At 39.0% G+C, this 18,265-nt stretch overlaps 1 protein-coding gene across 2 annotated transcripts; it reads right to left on the minus strand.

The window, feature by feature from the left end:
* Positions 1 to 6,499: 6,499 nt before the first annotated feature.
* Positions 6,500 to 18,008, minus strand: LOC132109440 (transforming growth factor-beta-induced protein ig-h3-like). 2 transcript variants are annotated; one of them, XM_059515503.1, is made up of 17 exons: positions 17,848 to 18,008; positions 17,511 to 17,609; positions 13,832 to 13,896; positions 13,593 to 13,750; positions 13,274 to 13,438; positions 12,934 to 13,080; positions 12,688 to 12,829; positions 11,961 to 12,173; positions 10,944 to 11,081; positions 10,710 to 10,855; positions 10,124 to 10,260; positions 8,912 to 9,042; positions 8,620 to 8,744; positions 7,749 to 7,851; positions 7,611 to 7,672; positions 7,438 to 7,462; positions 6,500 to 7,302 (listed from the first exon to the last, which is right to left on the minus strand). In XM_059515503.1, the coding sequence occupies exons 1-17, from the start codon at positions 17,961 to 17,963 to the stop codon at positions 7,241 to 7,243; spliced, it is 2,034 nt and encodes a 677-aa protein (XP_059371486.1). In that variant the 5' UTR covers positions 17,964 to 18,008; the 3' UTR covers positions 6,500 to 7,240. The 2 variants fall into 2 exon arrangements, with proteins under 2 accessions (XP_059371486.1, XP_059371487.1); XM_059515504.1 differs by lacking the exon at positions 7,611 to 7,672.
* Positions 18,009 to 18,265: the final 257 nt, after the last annotated feature.

Below are 18,265 nucleotides of genomic sequence, written 5' to 3' on the forward strand. Positions count from 1 at the left end.
CCAAATCTGTTAGGATAAAGAAACAAACTCATCTACATCTTAGATCACCTGATGATGAGTTTCATCATTATTTCATCATACATTTCATCATCATTTTTAATTTTGGGCTGAACTATTCCTTTAAAAACGGTGTAACCTAATGAACTCAGGTTCGATCAGAGGATTTATATATATTTGACTTGAATAGATACAGTAGATGTAGATGTAGGTAGAACCACATGAAGCACATTTTTGATATACAGATTATATTGAGCCATTAATGGCCACAAATGTGTTTTCCGTTAGAAGGATCCTTCACAGACAAAGATATCCTACAATAGCATGTGTAGGAGCTAGGGGCATTACAGGAGACTGCTTCAAATAAAAATGTCAGATTTATGCATTTTTGTCCAAAGCAGATTGTAAATCACCATTAATAATGCCAGATATAACAATAATACTGATAATCTGATTTAAATTTAGAAGGTCAAATTGGTGGACAAGAAAAAAACCTGCAAAAAAAAAAAAAAACTCTGATTATTCTGGATGGACACTTAAGAGAAACAGACATCAAATTATTGAAAAGACTTCAGTTTCCTGACTTCGTCCACACTACCTTGAGACCAGATGCAGTCCTTTTCTCTCACACAGGAAAGAAGATCATCCTGGTTGAGCTTACAGTACCATGGGAAGGAAATCTGAACGTTACAGGGAGTTGGTGCAAAACTGCCGCGAGAAAGGCTGGCAGACATTGCTGTACCCTGTTGAGGTGGGATGCAGGGGGTTCCCAGCCCAATCAGTCTGGAAACTGTTGACAGCTGTTGGACTGACAGGATCAGACAGAAAAAAGGCGGTACGAAGACTCAGGGAGGCAGCAGAGAGAGCCTCCTGTTGGATTTGGAATAGGAGGGAGGAGTCGAGCTGGCAGCCAGGAGGAAGTGAGTAGTGGCTGGCCACCACTGCTGACCCGCCAACAGGAGCGTGTTATGGTTAAGGGTCGAAACACTCAATGATACTTGGTAACTATCTGATGACCTCCTGGCTGAGAGCTCCAGTCATTGGAAAATGACTGAAGGAGTAGCATCCAAGGATGTATGCTATCACTGAACCTCTGGTTACCCAGTGACCTCCAGGAAAGGCTGGATGACAACCAAGAAAGATTGGTGACACTGGAGAAACAGTTGACCTCCGGGAAAGACTGGCGCGGGTGCGTAGGGCCAGCAACCCTATGCACAGCATTCGCAAGAGGGCACCAAACAAGCTACGGAAGTTTCACATGAGCAATACCCCCAGAGTCTCCCGAGAGGGGGGGGGGGATGAGAGACTCAATGGAAGGATCCCACGGTAACGGCTAGGACAGGATCAACAATGCAGAGAAGGCTCACTCAAATGACCATAACTGGGAATATACCAGATGTGAAGTGCTCCTGCGGTAAAATCTGCAAAAACTTAAGGGGCCTCAAAATACACCAGGCCAAGACTAAGTGTGGGAGAGAGGAGACGCAGGTGCAACGCACAGATCTAGTATCTGGTGAGACGTCGGAAAACCCCAACCAGGAAGCACCCCACAGTGTTGGAGATTTCTTAGCACCTCAGTCTGCTGCACTCATAAGGAACACTTCACCAGATAGACCACCCCAGTCTGAACCCATGAAGGAGAGGATCAAGCGGCCAAAAATGTCAGACACAAAGGCATGGGCCACTTTTGATCAGGATCTGAACCAAATCCTCGAAGTCACAACATTGGGCACTGTTGAGCAGAAAATAAACACGCTCACAGAAATCACGTACAATCTAGCTAAGGAACGTTTCGGTACAGTAGAAAGGAAAGAAAACACCAAGGCAATGAAGCAAACAAACAGAAGAGAGAGGGAAATTCAAAATCTGAGGAAGGAGATGAGGAACCTTAATAAGAGAAACAAAGTGAGTAGTGCTGAGGAAAAAGAAGGGATCAAGGAAATCACAAGCAGCCTTCGAGAGCACCTCAAAAGGCTTAGAAGGGTTGAAGGAATGAGGAAATTGAGAAAGCAAAGAGAGAAAAGGAGGGCTCAGTTTACAAAAGATCCCTATAACTTCACCAGATCCTTACTGGGAGAAGCAAGATCTGGAAGCCTGAGTAGCCCTAAGGAAGAGGTGGAGGCATTTCTCAAAGAGACACATAGTGATCCGTACAGTGGCCTTGAACTGAACGAAAATCCAGAAGTTGGGACAGCTGACAGCCCCTCCATCATGTTCAATGCCAACGAACCAACATGGAAGGAAATCCAGGAGGTGGTAAAAAAAGCAAGGGCTGTGTCAGCCCCAGGCCCCAGCTGGATACCCTATAGGGTGTACAAGAAATGTCCAAATCTCCTCCGCCGCCTCTGGAAGCTGCTTAAAAGGGTCTGGAAGAAAGGGTCTGTTCCATCGAGCTGGCAGAAGGCTGAAGGCTGCTTTGTGCCTAAAGAGGAAGGCTCAGTGCGTATTGGCCAATTCAGAACCATCTCTTGGCTCAGCACGGAGTGCAAGATCTTCTTCTCAGTGGTGGCAAAGAGAATGTCCACATACATGATTGATAATGGATAATCTCAACACCTCGATCCAAAAGGGAGGAATCTCAGGCTTTGCAGGGTGCCTGGAACACACGGGAGTCCTCAGCCAGATGATACATGAGGTCAGGATGAGGAAAGGGGACTTGACCGTAGTCTGGCTGGACCTGACCAATGCCTTCGGAACCATCCCTCATGATCTAAGGACCGGTGGGTCTTAGCGAAACTTGAAGAGATGGCAACATGGGCCAGAATGACATTCAAGCCAAAGAAATCAAGAAGCTTTATAATCAGGAAGGGCAACATCACCTTTAAGTACAACCTGGCCATACAAGGGGAGACCATCCCCTCAATTAAAGATAACCCTATCAAGTATTTGGGAAAGTGGTACGATGAGTCACTAAAGGACCACAACAATGACCGCACCACTGAAAAGCAAGCAGAGCTGTGGCTGAAAAAAATAGAAACGTCCGGACTTCCAGGGAAATTCAAAGCATGGCTGTATCAACATGCACTGCTTCCCAGACTGATGTGGCTGCTGACTGTTTATGATGCCCCACTCACTGTAGTGGGAGCGTAAGATTACCTCAGAAAGTGGCTTGGAATTCCACCTAGTTTTACATCAGTTGGGCTATACATCAGATCAGGGCAACTTCAGCTACCTCTCTCTTCCTTGGAGTTTCAAGTAGCCAAATGTAGGGTGGCCATGACCTTCAGAGAATCCAGAGATAGGAAAATCAGTGAAGCCAGAATAAAAATGAGGTCAGGAAGAAAATGGGATGCGACAGCTTCGCTAGCCCTAGCTGAAGGGAACTTAAAGCTCAAAGACATCATTGGCGTACCCTGTGTAGGATGGCAAGGCCTAGGCATGTCCCACTTTCATACGTGGGGGAAAGCCAACTTGGTGGAAAGAAAAGCCATGATCCAGGCAGAAGTAAGGGATCTAGAGGATGAGCGAAGAAGGGCAAAGGCAGTGGAACTTGGATCCCAGGGTGCCTGAACTCGGTGGGATCTCCCCAAGCGGAAAGTGTCATGGAATGATCTCTGGAGGTTGGATTCATACTGAATATCCTTTTTACTGAGGGCCGTTTATGACACCCTTCCTTCCCCTGTGAACCTCCACAGATGGGGGCTGAGATATGACCCACTGTGCAAGCTCTGTGGGCAGAAAGGAACAATGGCCCATGTCTTGACAGGTTCCAGCACAGCGCTTGCTCAGGGCAGATACAGATGGCGCCTTGACAAAGTTTTAACCATCCTTGCTGATATTTTGGAGCAGGAGAGAACCAGGAAATTTCAAAATAAGATCAAGGTGCCCCTTGTAATAGCTTTTGTAAAGGAGGGTTCAAAGCTATCAGGGTCCAGTAAGATCAGTGCAAGCATTCTGCAGTCTGCCCAAGCATGGGAGCTTAGGGTTGACCTAAAGAAAAGACTTCAGTTTCCTGACTTTGTCCACACTACCTTGAGACCAGATGCAGTCCTTTTCTCTCACACAGGAAAGAAGATCATCCTGGTTTAGCTTACAGTACCATGGGAAGAGGGGTGTGAAGAGGCATTTGAAAGGAAATCTGAACGTTACAGGGAGCTGGTGCAAAACTGCCGCGAGAAAGGCTGGCAGACATGGCTGTACCCTGTTGAGGTGGGATGCAGGGGGTTCCCAGCCCAATCAGTCTGGAAACTGTTGACAGCTGTTGGACTGAGAGGATCAGACAGAAAAAAGGTGGTACGAAGACTCGGGGAGGCAGCAGAGAGAACCTCCTGTTGGATTTGGAATAGGAGGGAGGAGTCGAGCTGGCAGCCAGGAGGAAGTGAGTAGTGGCTGGCCACCACTGCTGACCCGCCAACAGGAGCGTGTTATGGTTAAGGGTCGAAACACTCAATGATAGTTGGTAACCGTCTGATGACACAACCTCCTGGCTGAGAGCTCCAGTCATTGGAAAACGACTGAAGGAGTAGCATCCAAGGATGTATGCTATCACATTTATAAACGTCTCAGGCATCCACCAGTGGGAAGTCGTGGCCTAATGGTTAGAGAGTCGGACTCCCAATTGAAAGGTTGTGAGTTCGAGTCCCGGGCCAGCAGGAATTGTGGGTGGGGGGAGTGCATGTACAGTTCTTTCTCCACCTTCAATACCACGACTTAGGTGCCCTTGAGCAAGGCATTGAACCCCCAACTGCTCCCCGGGCGCCGCAGCATAAATGGCTGCCCACTGCTCTGGGTGTGTGCTCACAGTGTGTGTGTGTGTGTGTGTGTGTGTGTGTGTGTGTTCACCACTCTGTGTGTGTGCACTTCGGATGGGTTAAACGCAGAGCACAAATTCTGAGTATGGGTCACCATACTTGGCTGAATGTCACTTCACTCACTCACTCACTCAGTGTAACTCTGAATGTAATACAGATGTAGACTTATTAGACTTAACATTTATTTCTGTGCAGTGCTGTAATGATTTTAACGGCGTGGATAAACATGGTTTAGCGATGAGAGTATTTTCAAAGTTTTTCAGCACATTGACCTTTGGTTGCTACATTTCTACTGTAATAATAACTTAAGTAGCGTGTTTGCCAGCAGGTTCCAGTAGCACTAAACCCCACTGCCCTCCGAGACACAAAACAGGCTAAATGCAGCAGGAATGTTTCGTTTGGGCTGCCAGCTGAGAAAGGGTACTGTGCACATATGCTTCCTACTCCAGCTCTGTTGGGCAGCTTTGAGACATCCCATCACATCCCATCCCAGGACTGCTGCTGGGTACAGAAGCTCTGATTACCATCCTCAAATGTTTCCAGAGTATATGCGGTGATATAACAAGCACAGTAAAGCAAAATGCCAGAGGCATCTTTCCATTCCAGTGGTTGGTTGGCATCCAAAGATGGCACGTCTGTTTTGATAGGCTAATGTGTGTGTGTGTGTGTGGGGGGGGGGGGGGGGTGTACAATGCTAAATGTAAATAATAAAATGCAATGAACCATATAATTGTGGGTTGAGGATAACTAATTAGATAAATTATTTTGATAATTAAAATAAATATTTTATTGCTTTTAGAACATGTGTGCTCGCTTTAAGGTCATCTGCTGAACATGTTAGTGTACCATTAAACAGTAAAAATAAAAATTCACCTTTAGCAGATATATGCTATCCAAATTTGCAAGGCCATTATTCATCTTCGGAACACAAATTAAGAATCACTTTTAAAAATAAAAATGCTTCACGATGCGATAGAAGAACCTTTTTGTCTAAACGGTTCCATAAAGAACCTTTAACCTCTGAAGAACCTTTCTCTTTCACCAAAGGTTCTTTGTGGCGAAAGAAGGTTCTTCAGATTATAAATAGGTAAGTAAAAGATTGTTCTTTAAAGAACCTTTGACTAAATGGTTCTTTGTGGAACCAAAAATGGCTATTTTATGGCATCGCTTGAAGAACCTTTTGAAGCACCTTTACTTTTAAGAGTATATTTTTGATCAAATCTGAGAGATCTCTGACCCTTTGTAGCCTGTAGACCTTATAATCTCACTTTTTATTTCTCACTTTTGTTTATTAATTTGTTTAAAGGCCTATACCTATTTTTGTTTTCAATAAATTTTAACCTGTTCTAGACATGATAATACACCTTTTTTACATCTATTTTATTTTTCAATATGTAAATTAATAATTGGATCATAATCATCATCCTATACAGATACATTAATAAAACATTAATTTCATAACATTATTTATGCAATTTGTAAGTGCAGTGTAAATGCATGTTCTAATGCTAGAAATATGAATATAAAACAAACAAAAAAAAAGTGTATAGAACCCTGCATGTTTAATTAGACCTAAGCTTTTTTTTTACGCAATAGCATGAAAAAATTATTTTCATGAGGAAAATATTGAAATATGATGTTTTAATGAGTTGAGTTTTAAGGGATAAAATTAGTGACTGCAGGGGGACTTCAAGCAGGAAACAAACAGGAAATGTGGAGAAATTATTTATGAATAATGGGAACAAGCAGACTTTTAAATTATCATCTGAGTGAGACTTTTTATTGCCACGCATTATTCGCCACATTATGACAATCCACCACATTGTGAATTCAGCTCAGTGAACTGACAAATCGGCTTGTAACAGACAGAGAAAACTACATTCAAGGGCACTAGCTAGTTATATGTAAACTATAACTCTGTGGCTACAAAATGGTCATTTTTATTAAGAAATATGCAGACAGTGATCTTTGGTTCTTCACAAAACATCTTTGGTATAATATAAAGAATAAGCTGCACAAGTTTACATTATAGACCATGCATGGGAAATGAAGACATACAGTTCTTCTGTGTTTTTTTATGTGCTCAAATAGCATTTGTTCCAGCATAAACCATGCTTCAGGTATATCAAATCATTACAAAATAATAAAAAGAAATACAAAATGTAAAAGAAAAAAAGAAACTTGAACCAACATCTTATTCAAATAATTCAGACTGAAATTCCAAAACAGAAGTAAAGTGAATATCCATAACCACATGAAGTGCCATATGTCATGAATTTGCGATATTTAGAAACCACAGCTCTTCATCCAAGGGTCTTTGGCACATGAAAAAAGTCACAATCTTGCAATGCTGAACTGGTTTCCATTTTCAGCATTATGTACTTTGTTGCATGGATTTTCTCAGCCTTTAATTATCTCTCAACTGTGTGTTTCCATCCTTTTGAAGTGGCGGAGGTTAAAATGAACTACAGTTTTACTTTGTAGAGCAATGTTTACTGAACACGGGGCATTGTTCTGCTGCTATGACTTCTCAGGACCTTCTGGAAGAGATCATCTGTAATGTGAAAAGAAATATATTATTAAGATTCATTTGACTTTTCTCTTTCATTTTGTTTTCAGTGCAATCACATGCAAATTTGAAGAGACAGTTTAACTTTTAACTAAAGATTAGTAAAGAATGCATACACACCATTTTTCATTCCTTGAGTCCCAGCCTGGGATGAAAAATTGAGAAGAAGATATATTCAATTTATTTTGACAATTTAAGCACAAAAATACAGACAAAAAGTTAGCAAGCGAAGATGAAAGCAATTAAATATGAACACTGATCTATTAGTAAATAATAGTTGATGACATACTAACCCTCACAGCAGAGGTGCGTCTGATTGTTGAGCCTTCAGCCTGGTCACTCATAACTTTAGGAGCTACAACAAAGTGGCATGCTCTGAAATAAGAGTGCTTTTATCATAAAGTTTATAAAAAAACTGGATTATGACTTACGCAGTGGCTTTATGATTACATCAACAGCATGTACAACTCCATTAGTAGCCATCAGATCAGTCTCGACAACAGGCACCCTGTTCACGTATACAGTGGAGTTACGCTGAACAAAAGAGATTAAAAGACCACATTGAAATGTAAGAATTATCAGATGAAATCAGATTAAAAAAGAAACTCATGTTGTTTTTTTCTATTGAAAACAAAATTGTGAAGAAGCCTTAAATAGACCTTGTTCTGCAAAATAACAGCATATATTTATGCATTTAGCAGACACTTTTAATCCAAAGCGACTTACATTGCATTCAAGCTAACAATTTTCTCCTAACATGTGTTCCGTGGGATTCGAACCCCCAACCTTGCCCTTGGGTGAACCGAGCTGTGCTACCATTCAAAAGTTTGGGGTAAGTAAGATTTTTTTTAAAAAAGAAGAAACGAATGCTATTAATAGTAACAGTAACGATTTGTATCACATTTATGTTACAAATGGTTTCTATTTTAAATAAATACAGATCTTTTGAACGTTCTGTTTATCAGAAAATTCAGAAAAAACAAATATTGAGCAGCACAACTCTTTCCAACCCCGATTATAAATCAGCATATTAAAATGATTTCTGAAGGATCATGTGACACTGAAGACTGGACTCACGCTGCTGAAAATTCTAGAATAAATATATTTATATTTTTTTCAGTTATTTTAGAATTTAATATTATTTCATAATATTACCGATTTTAGATCAAATAAATGCAGACTTGGTGAACTAACATCAGTACACCAATACGTTGGCTTAGATTTCACTTCTATTAAAGATAGGGAATCTAAAAAGCATTTCTGGACTCAATAATAAGATGAAATTGATTATTGAGAACTGACAGTGCCTAGTTCCAGTTTATCTCCTGCCAGGGGCGTCACTCTGGTATGTGAGGTCACAGCACCGCTGACCAGGAACTCTTCACCAATGTGGTATCTCAGAAGGTTTGCCAGCTCCTTGGGGTCTCCTATGTACGAAATAGCAAGGGAACAACAGATGTAGGTATATTCTGCACAGACAAAAACACTTAAATTGATTGCAGAGTTTCCATAGAAACAAATCCTTGCAATTAGTGTGTAATGATGGACTGAACATCTGCTTTTCTAACAAATATGGTAACACAGGAGACATTACTCATGAGTTTGTTGAGGTCGGCGGGGGGCATTGCACTGAAGGCAGCATTGGTGGGGGCGAAGAAGGTGTAGGTCCCTTTTTTGTTCAGGAGCTCAGACAGGCCTGCTCTCTGAATGGCGCCAACCAAAGTGCTGTACAGATGAGAGTTCATTAATGCACATATTAGGAGTGTATCTTTAGGCGATAGAAGACAGTTAGACTGACAGTTCAGATTCCCCCCGGGTCATTAGAAATCTGAAGAAATTACAGCATCGAGTTTGAACATGCAAGTACAAGATCATTACGAAAAACACTGAACGTGGGGGAGAAACGGCAGCTGCAAATTCCCTTTCAATAAGACGCCCTTTATAGAGGAAAATTATTTTTGGTTAACTCGCCACTGATGTGAGGTTAAATCTTTTGTACTCTTGAATGGCTTAAATGGTCATAATCACCTTTTTTAAAGTAAAAAATTAAATATATATATTTTTTTATTTACAATTTTTTCATTCTAAACCAAGGTTATTTTTAACTAAAACAGAAACCATACAAATGTATTCTTTACTTGAAATAAAATAAACACTAACTGAAATAATATATGATGAAATAATCATAATTTACAATGAAATAATATATTTTCGATTTAATTGAAATCTAGTTTGCACTAAAATAATTAAAAATGCACTAAAACAAAAGCTAAAACTAAAATATACAGAATAAAATAATAATAGAATAGTATTATGGAATAACATGTTTAAAAAAAATATTAAAACTAAACATTAAAAACTGAAAATATACTATAAACTATAAAAAAAACTATAATAGTATCTCAGTGATACTAAAATTACACTGATCCAAGCCCATACAGCTATATGTTTTGTGTGGAATACAAAAGGGGAATTAAAAAATGTTGAAAAATGAATTGCATTTGGGCTTTCAAGATCCAAAAAGCAATGTAAAAACTTTAGACTATACCACTCAATAGCTTTGGTTTGTTGGTGCCTTTTGACACCAAATGCAATTTGTTTACAAATGTCTTCTCACTAACTGCCATTCACATCAGTGAGGCCACATTTGATTCAACTTCAAGATGTACTTTTGTCCTAGTACTGAATATATACAACGGAAACCCATACTGGTTTGAAATAACATTCAGATGAGAAATTGATACTAGAATTGAATTTAACTATTCCTTTAAGACATCACTGTGAGGATTATCATCAACGTGCTTACCTGAAACGATCATCTGCCTTCAGGACGTCCATGACAGTTCCCATGGGGGGTGCTAGGATCTGGTCAACGATGAACATATTTGCATAGCGGCCATTTTTGTCATGTGCAGCAATGCAGGCGTTCTCAATGCACAGGCTCTGCAAAGTGAAACACCTGAGGTTATTGGCTAAACAGATCAGCAGATTTGTTTCAAAGCTCTTTTTTCTCATAAGACAAATGATGCATGAAGCGGTCTGTGGAAAACGTTAAGGTGATCCAAAGGAGAGGTTTCCGGTGGTCTGTGAACTCCATTACAAAGCAGAAATGTGAGAGTGCAGGCTGAACTATACCAGCCTCGCTGCCAACTATAACATGGCTAGAAAGACAAAATGTGGCTCTTATGTGGGTTTGATGGATTGAGATGGGAAATGGGGAGTTTCATAATGCAAGATGTGGTCAAGAAAGATTTATTTCCTTAACCATTGTCAGGAAAATGCTAAGTATTGATCTGTTGTTATAAGATTTTGTTCAGTATAGATAGATATCAATGCATCTTTTAAAAATAGCTTCTGTTGAATCATTCCCATATGTATAATTCAAGACTTACATTTCTGAACACAAACACTCGGAGTTTCAATCCACCAAGGGTCTCCAACTCCTGCCCATGGTAAAGGCTCTTAGAGGAAAACTTCTCCTTGAGAATGTGGTTTCTCAGCAGTTTCTTTAGGTCGGGCGTCATGGCCAAACTCTTGTCTGCATGCAAATGACACAATTACAGTTATTTCAGAGTTTCGTAATGCTCAGTTGCTACAGTAGCTCAAAGAAAATGGAGTGATCCAACCTTTAAATGCATCGTTCAGCGGAGCTAATAAAGTCACAGACTCAGAGCCAATGAGATGATCAGTAAGACCGGCGTCTTTAAAAAACTTGGAGGCTGTAGTAACAACTGAACCCTCTGCAAGCTCCAGGAGGGTCTTGGCTAAAAATAAACAAATAAATAAAAACAAAGTACAGCATTAAAAATATTTAAAATGATATGTATAATATGCATGTATATATATAGAAACATTAAACAAATATCATGTATTGCTAATTAAAAAAATACCATTATGCTCTTTTTGTATCATCCTAAATTATTAGAACACAATCAAAAGTTCCTATTATCTGATTTTATGCCCTCAAAATAAATAAATAAATAAATAAATAAATAAATCAGCATGAATTAATTTATAAATTATTACATATTATATATATATATATATATATATATATATATATATATATATACATACATACATATAATAGAATATAAAATAAAATGTGTGTAATCAAATTACTGTATGTATCAATTGCATTTTGTACATATCTTTTTTTTAATAAATTCACATGAAAAGACATTGAGATTTAGGCTAGATTTACTAACAGCTTGCACCAGCGCAGACCTACTTTTGGAATTAAGAAACTACTGTCAGGATTTACTAAAGGCATGCAGTGAAAAATTTGTGCATGGAACCTTATTTGCTTATGCATTTCTTGGAGTTTCCCTCTCCGAAGCAAACTTTATGGTATGAGAGTATTTAAATGAATCATGCAAGTTTAGCAAGGTTTGAGCTAGTCAGTTTTGTTGGTTTTTGTACTGTAATTTAACAGCTGAAAAAGCATGTCTTAAACCAGATGCTAATTTGCACTGCTCTTAGTAGATTGCGTTAGTCATTTTGGAAATGATCCAGCTGTGTCTGTGTTCTTCATTTCATGCACTGAACTTTCCCCTCCCATCTGCGCTTTTCTTGGATTGTGCTCTCATACTAATTTTTCCCTGTTTAGTAAATCTGGCCCTAAGAGTTTCTAAAGATCAAACCTGAGTCAGGGATAAGAAGTTCATTGACGTAATGAATGACTCCGTTGGTTCCAAGCTTGTCTCTCTGCGTGACGATGGCTTTGCCGTTGATGGTCATCTCTTCGCCATTGCAGCCGACTTCCAGCACGGTGCCCTGCAGGGTCTCCAGAGGTGTTCCAGCCACAATGGACTCAGAGCAGTGCAGGTTCTTCAGAATGTGGTAATTCAGCAGATCTAAAGTGGGTGGAGACCAAAAAATTATGACCAGATGACAACATCGGCACAATTGTGAAACCATGACAACTGTTCTGGAAACACAAAAAATGAAACTGATGTTACAACATCTGGGAAGTTTATGGGGTTACACTTACATGAACTCAACCTCAACATAGTTCCTATATTTTCTGCATGTTTCTGCTCTTAATATACACAAATCACAAGTGTACAATATTCCTAACCAAATGTTTGTCTTCATAATCTTTAGCACAGTCTAATAGCTTGCTTGGATACTGAAACAATTTTCCTGCTTGGCTGACATTACGAACAAATCCCTCTTACTTCCAACTTCCACCCGGCTCCATTCTGCTACAGACAAACGCCTTCCTTTAACAAGCCAATCATTTCCCAATGGATATAAATTAAATCCCACTCACTTTTCTCTCATTGAATATCCAGTTTTCCTCAGAAATTCATCATATTTGGAAGTAAAATGAAAATTGCTTCTTGCAGAAAAAGAGCAAAAGCAAACCTTTGAGAGCAACAGGGTCTCCCAAAATTCTGGTCAGCGTTTCTGGAGGAATCTTCTCAAAGGCTTCATTGGTTGGAGCAAAGATGGTGTAGGATCCCTCGTTCTCCAATAGACTGGTGAGGCCAGCGGCAGCAACCGCAGTCTAAAATGAAAAGCAAATGATATCGTTCAATGGACTTTGTACTATTTATACTACTAAATGCCTACTGAACTCGCAAATTCCCTCAATAACGATATAAGATCTACCCGTAGAGTGTCCAGGTCATCATCAGTGTCAATCAAAGAGTTGACATTATTGGTAATGGCGGTGATGACTCTGTCAACAACATGCACAATTCCATTGGTGGCATGTTGGTCTGTCTTCACAAGCCTTGCACAGTTCACTGTAACAACCTGCAACAAAACATAGGACTGGTCAAGTACACAAAACCTCGCAGCAAATCATTTGGAATATACACCAGTTGACACAAATCTCAACAACATTACATAAACAGAGAAAGTAAACAACATATGTCCATTGAGAACATCTAAACAAGATTCTTGTTGGTTCAAGCAGCACTGATGGTTTTAGCCAAACTGGACTTACTCCATTAGAATAATGGTGGATATGAACATCAAAGTCCTGATACATGGAGGGGAACGAAGCGCCATGCTTAAGATCATCAGAAGTCAAGCGTTTGTTGATCATGTGGTAGTGCAGAGCGTTGAGGAGTTCAATGTTGACGTTGCTCACCAGGGCATCCAGAATTTCCTACAGCACATTTTGAAATGACATTGAGCTTATCTTAATAATTTAGCTGTTTTTACAGTTATAATGGACTTTGGGAACTCTGCCTTGCCTAAAACGAGAGGAAACTCTTTATTTCTTCTACATGATCTATGGAGATGCACTGGTGGGAACTCACCATGGGAAGTGCAGCCCAAGCCTCATTGCTTGGAGCAAAGAATGTGAAGCTGCCAGGACCTTCGATCTCTTCCTGCAATTTCGCTCTTTCAGAGTACATCTTGGTAGTAGTGGCTCCAACCACACCCAAGGTTCTAAAGATGTTCACCAGAGGTAGAGCTTTGAAAAATAAATACATTTTTTTATTGTTATGTCATCATAACAAACCCCTTTTCATGCACACAATTTATAATAACGTACCTGCTGGACAGCCTTTTTCTCCAATCACCTTCTCATAACCAGGACAGCACTCATAGCTGACCACCCTACAAAGAAATGTTAAAAACATCACTTTAGTGGGTTTCATAGAAGATTCTGTACAGATGGGAGTTCTTCAGGAACTTCTGCAGGAAATCAGGTCTATATTTCTCTCTTTATTACTGTGAGGGCTGTGAAAAACACACTCCTCAATGCGTTTTAAAGTGCATGGCTTAAGCTATACTGTACTTCTTCTTTTTATTTCGTGCCAGGTATTTCCATGATAAATAAGGTCTGTGCTCGAGTTTGTCTTAGAGGGTCATAAAATCTAATTTCCTTTGGTAGCTGAAGAATCCAGAGGTAGGGTATGGGCCAGGGAAACTCCTGAGAGGGAGCTCTAACACCAGCAGTCCTGCCAATAAAAACAATGGGAAATTCCAAGAAACCACCATGCAAAGGTGCAATACTGAAGACTGACATCTAACTTTCCTTAAACGTTTCCTTTTCTGAAAGATTTTATGATCTCTTACTAATGCATTTAATACTTATATGCATAATCACTTTTTACCAGTTCACTATCACTAACTCAGTACTAAAAATTTTAGTTTTTCCAAGAAATAAACGTTGCATTTTTTCATGAGTGTAAAATGGGGTTTTACAATGACACAGTGCTTTCAGAGCCATTACTAGACTATAAACTTGAATGAAAAATATATTTCTGCTTATTGTGTAACATAAGAATTTGCTTTTGCATAATTCATCCCACATCGTGACTTACAGTCAAGATATTTTGGTAAGGAAACCTTGAAGATACTTTGATGATATATTCCATGGTATGTGCATTTAGAGACAAGAGGTATTTGATATTTTTTCAAAGGTTGCTGACATACCAATCTCAACAAATTGTTAGTATGCTATCTTGAGTGACCCACAGCATCTTAGACAGTGACAGAGTGGAAAACTAGAAGGCAAATCTAAACAAAGTCAACAATCCTAACATTCAGGCATGGGACATACTTGTAAAACACACGGAAGAGGAAAACAGATTGAAGTGATTATCAAAACAGATGGTAACTCAACCTCTGTTTGTCCTCTGCCAACATAAGCAAAGATGGTAGCCATAGATTTCTGACAAAATAAACAAGCTTGGCCACATAAGTTACATATTGTGCACTTTCAAGTGGTTCCAAAAAGCATTGTGAAAACTGTATTATGTTGAAATAATCATCTGATTCATCACTTTGCATCTTCTAATGTCTCACTTCCTTATACCAGAGGTGACAATGTAATAAGCTTCTTCTTAAACAGAAGAAAAGGCATAAATGTTTATCATTTTTAAAAGGTTTGCTGAATTAATCCAATCATATCATTGCGATAACAGTATGTATCAATATAACCACTGATATTCAGCAAAAAAAAAAATTCTGTGAAAATAAAGTGCCTGAACCAGGTGGCCAGCAAAAAAAGAGCACTGGGGAATAATTTGTGAAAAAAGTTATTGGTCTCTCCTCAAGTGAACTGGAAACATCCTGTTTCACAGCACTGACCTTTATGGACCAACCATACAAAGAGTGCAATTGTTCCCACAAAACTCCTCCAACCCCAAACTTCCAAACCCCAAAGAAACTCTGTAAATCAAGTGAACTTAAGTGTCACAGAACCCAACCTTGGGCTTTCCAGAGCAAGGTACATCCTTTCACCGCAAGGCTCAACTTTTTTTCTCACAGACATCGGAGTGAATGGAAAACTCCTTGAGACCTGGTCTCAATGATTTGTGTGTGTTTGGGGATGTAAGACTTTCAGGAGTCCCAACTGAAGTCATTTCCTAAAAGCATCCAAGCACCCACAGCAACTCTGACTTCCTTCTTGTTTCTTAAAAACGGCTATGAAAGAAACTCTGTTGAAACATGGGGAGATGATTAAAACAACTCCTTCTGTGTCTCGAGATTTTCCGGTGTGATTTTAAATCTTGTTCTTGAGCAGAATTGCCAAACAGACAGCATTGGAAAGAAAAAAATAACTAAAAGTATGACTAATAACAGGCAAAACCAACTAATTATGAGGCAAAATAGGGCATTCTCCCACAACATTTTTTTTAATGTACACTACTGTATAATAGTTTGGGGTCAGTAAGATTAAAACTCTTATTCAGTAGGATCCATTAAAGTGATCAAAGGAGGTACCCACAATTTTTTTTTTTTTTACAAAGTTTCCACAAATATATAATGCAGCACAACTGTTTTCAACACGGATATTAATCAAAACTGTTTCTTTAGCAGCAAATCAGCATGTAGAATGATTTCTGAAGAATCATGGGACACTGAAGACTGGAGTAATCATTTATCTTTCCACCACAGAAATAAAGTACATTTCAAAATTCAATAATAGAAAAGTGTTTTTTTTATATTTTTAATATTTATAGTTTATTTTTAATCTTTTGGACGGCGTTGTAAATATGCCTGATTATTTTATGACAAAGTATCACCTAAACCAGAATACACTGGGATATTCCAAAACTTCTGCACACTAAACAACCCCCAACACTTGTTGATGTACCTTATGAAAACATTAATCTGTTACATAATGTCTTCAAATCTAGACGCAAATAAACATTCCAGACTCCATTCCAGCATTCTTAATAAGCATCCATCATGTCCTGTGCCAAAACATTGGCTTCATTTACACCCGTGATTTTATTTATATTTTAAAGTGTAATTTCTTCATTGTAGACACTGAATATGCAGTTTTCCCCTGAACTCTAATATATGTGACCATGGAGCACAAAACCAGTCTTAAGTTGCTAGGGTATATTTGTAGCAATAGCCAAAAAACATTGTTTGGGTCATAATTATCGATTATTCTTTTATGCCAAAAATCATTAGGATATTGAGTAAAGATTATGTTCCATGAAGATATTTTGTAAATTTCCTACCGTAAATATATCAAAACGTAATTTTTGATTCTTAATATGCATTGCTAAGAATTCATTTGGACAACTTCTCAATATTTAGAATTTTTTGCACCCTCGGATTCCAGATTTCAAACAGTTGTATCTTGCCCAAATATTGTCCGATCCTAATAAACCATACATCAATGCAAAGCTTATTTATTCAGCTTTCAGATGATGTATAAATATTAAATAAAATCAAAAATTGACACATAAGACTGGTTTTGTGGTCCAGGGTCACATATTTGTCTGTGGTATGTTCGTGTAACCAATAATACCTTTTCCCCCTGTGGGGACATCAAGTGGATGTCAGTCAAACAGCGTTGTTACAAGTTGTAATTGTGATCCATTTCAGACAGAGAGGCACTCAGATTTGTCAGCCTCACATTAATGCAATGTTCAGGATGTCAGGCAATTTAACCCCATGAAGACTGAAGCCAATTACCAAGAGACATATGGATACCATTACTACACAAAGTTCTTCTATATCTACTGTCAACTTGAACTCAGATACCCTGTTCACTGTTCCGTTATATAGATGCTTCATGTGTCTACTATGTATATTTAGAACTATAGTTTGTCATTAACACTATAACAAGGCATTTCCTATTCAGGTCTTCAAAAGGTTATTATTTTAGAATATGCAAAATGCTGTTATCCTGTAAGACAGAAAACCACACAGACTGACAGATAGATATTTTCAGTTTCTGTATTGAGATATTTGTGGTAACTCACGTTGGTTTGCCACATATTTTGCGGTGATACCATTGCTTGCAGTTGGTGAAGTACTTCTTATCCGTTCCTTGAATCTTCTGCATAGCACAAACATTGGGGCTGCAACACAAATCAAATCAACACAGCTTTCTTTAAATTTTCCCAACATACACCAAATACTCAATGCATGCTGCATGACTAAAGAAGGAAAGTTTTTCAGTGATGTTGGGAAAATGATCACTAGGGTTGCATATAAACCAGAGGGGCTTTATTTGTGTTTCAAATTAAATTAAGTTATCTGCCTTTATAATAATCAATAAAAGAATCAAGAGTATGATCCCTGTGGAACAGCTCTTACCCATGGGATCTTCCTCTTATCCTGCTGTGCTGAAGAACCGCTTGATACGGGGTTTTCGCAGCGAAAACTGTCGCGATTAAGCTGATAGCCAGGGCACACAAAGTTAAGCGCTTCATCTCGCGTCCCTGCACGCGCACTCCAGAGCGTCGCGCGTGCGCCAGAGTCCGTCTTAAATACCGAGAGCTCGGAGCTCAGGGAGGGGCTCGAGACGAGCAGAAACACGACACTTTCACAGCTCTGATGCATGTTACTGGATTATAACACTCAATAGAATAACCCTGTTAAAGTTTTTATTTGTAATAGGCTAATACACTGTAAACATGTTATACTGCTATATTTATTTAATAGCTTATAGGTAAACCAACAACTGTGCATATAGTAATTGAATGCAAAATGTAAGTAAAATGGAGTAAATATA

The sequence above is a fragment of the Carassius carassius genome, chromosome 29 (assembly GCF_963082965.1).
Source record: "Carassius carassius chromosome 29, fCarCar2.1, whole genome shotgun sequence".
In the NCBI taxonomy this organism is placed as follows: domain Eukaryota; kingdom Metazoa; phylum Chordata; class Actinopteri; order Cypriniformes; family Cyprinidae; genus Carassius; species Carassius carassius.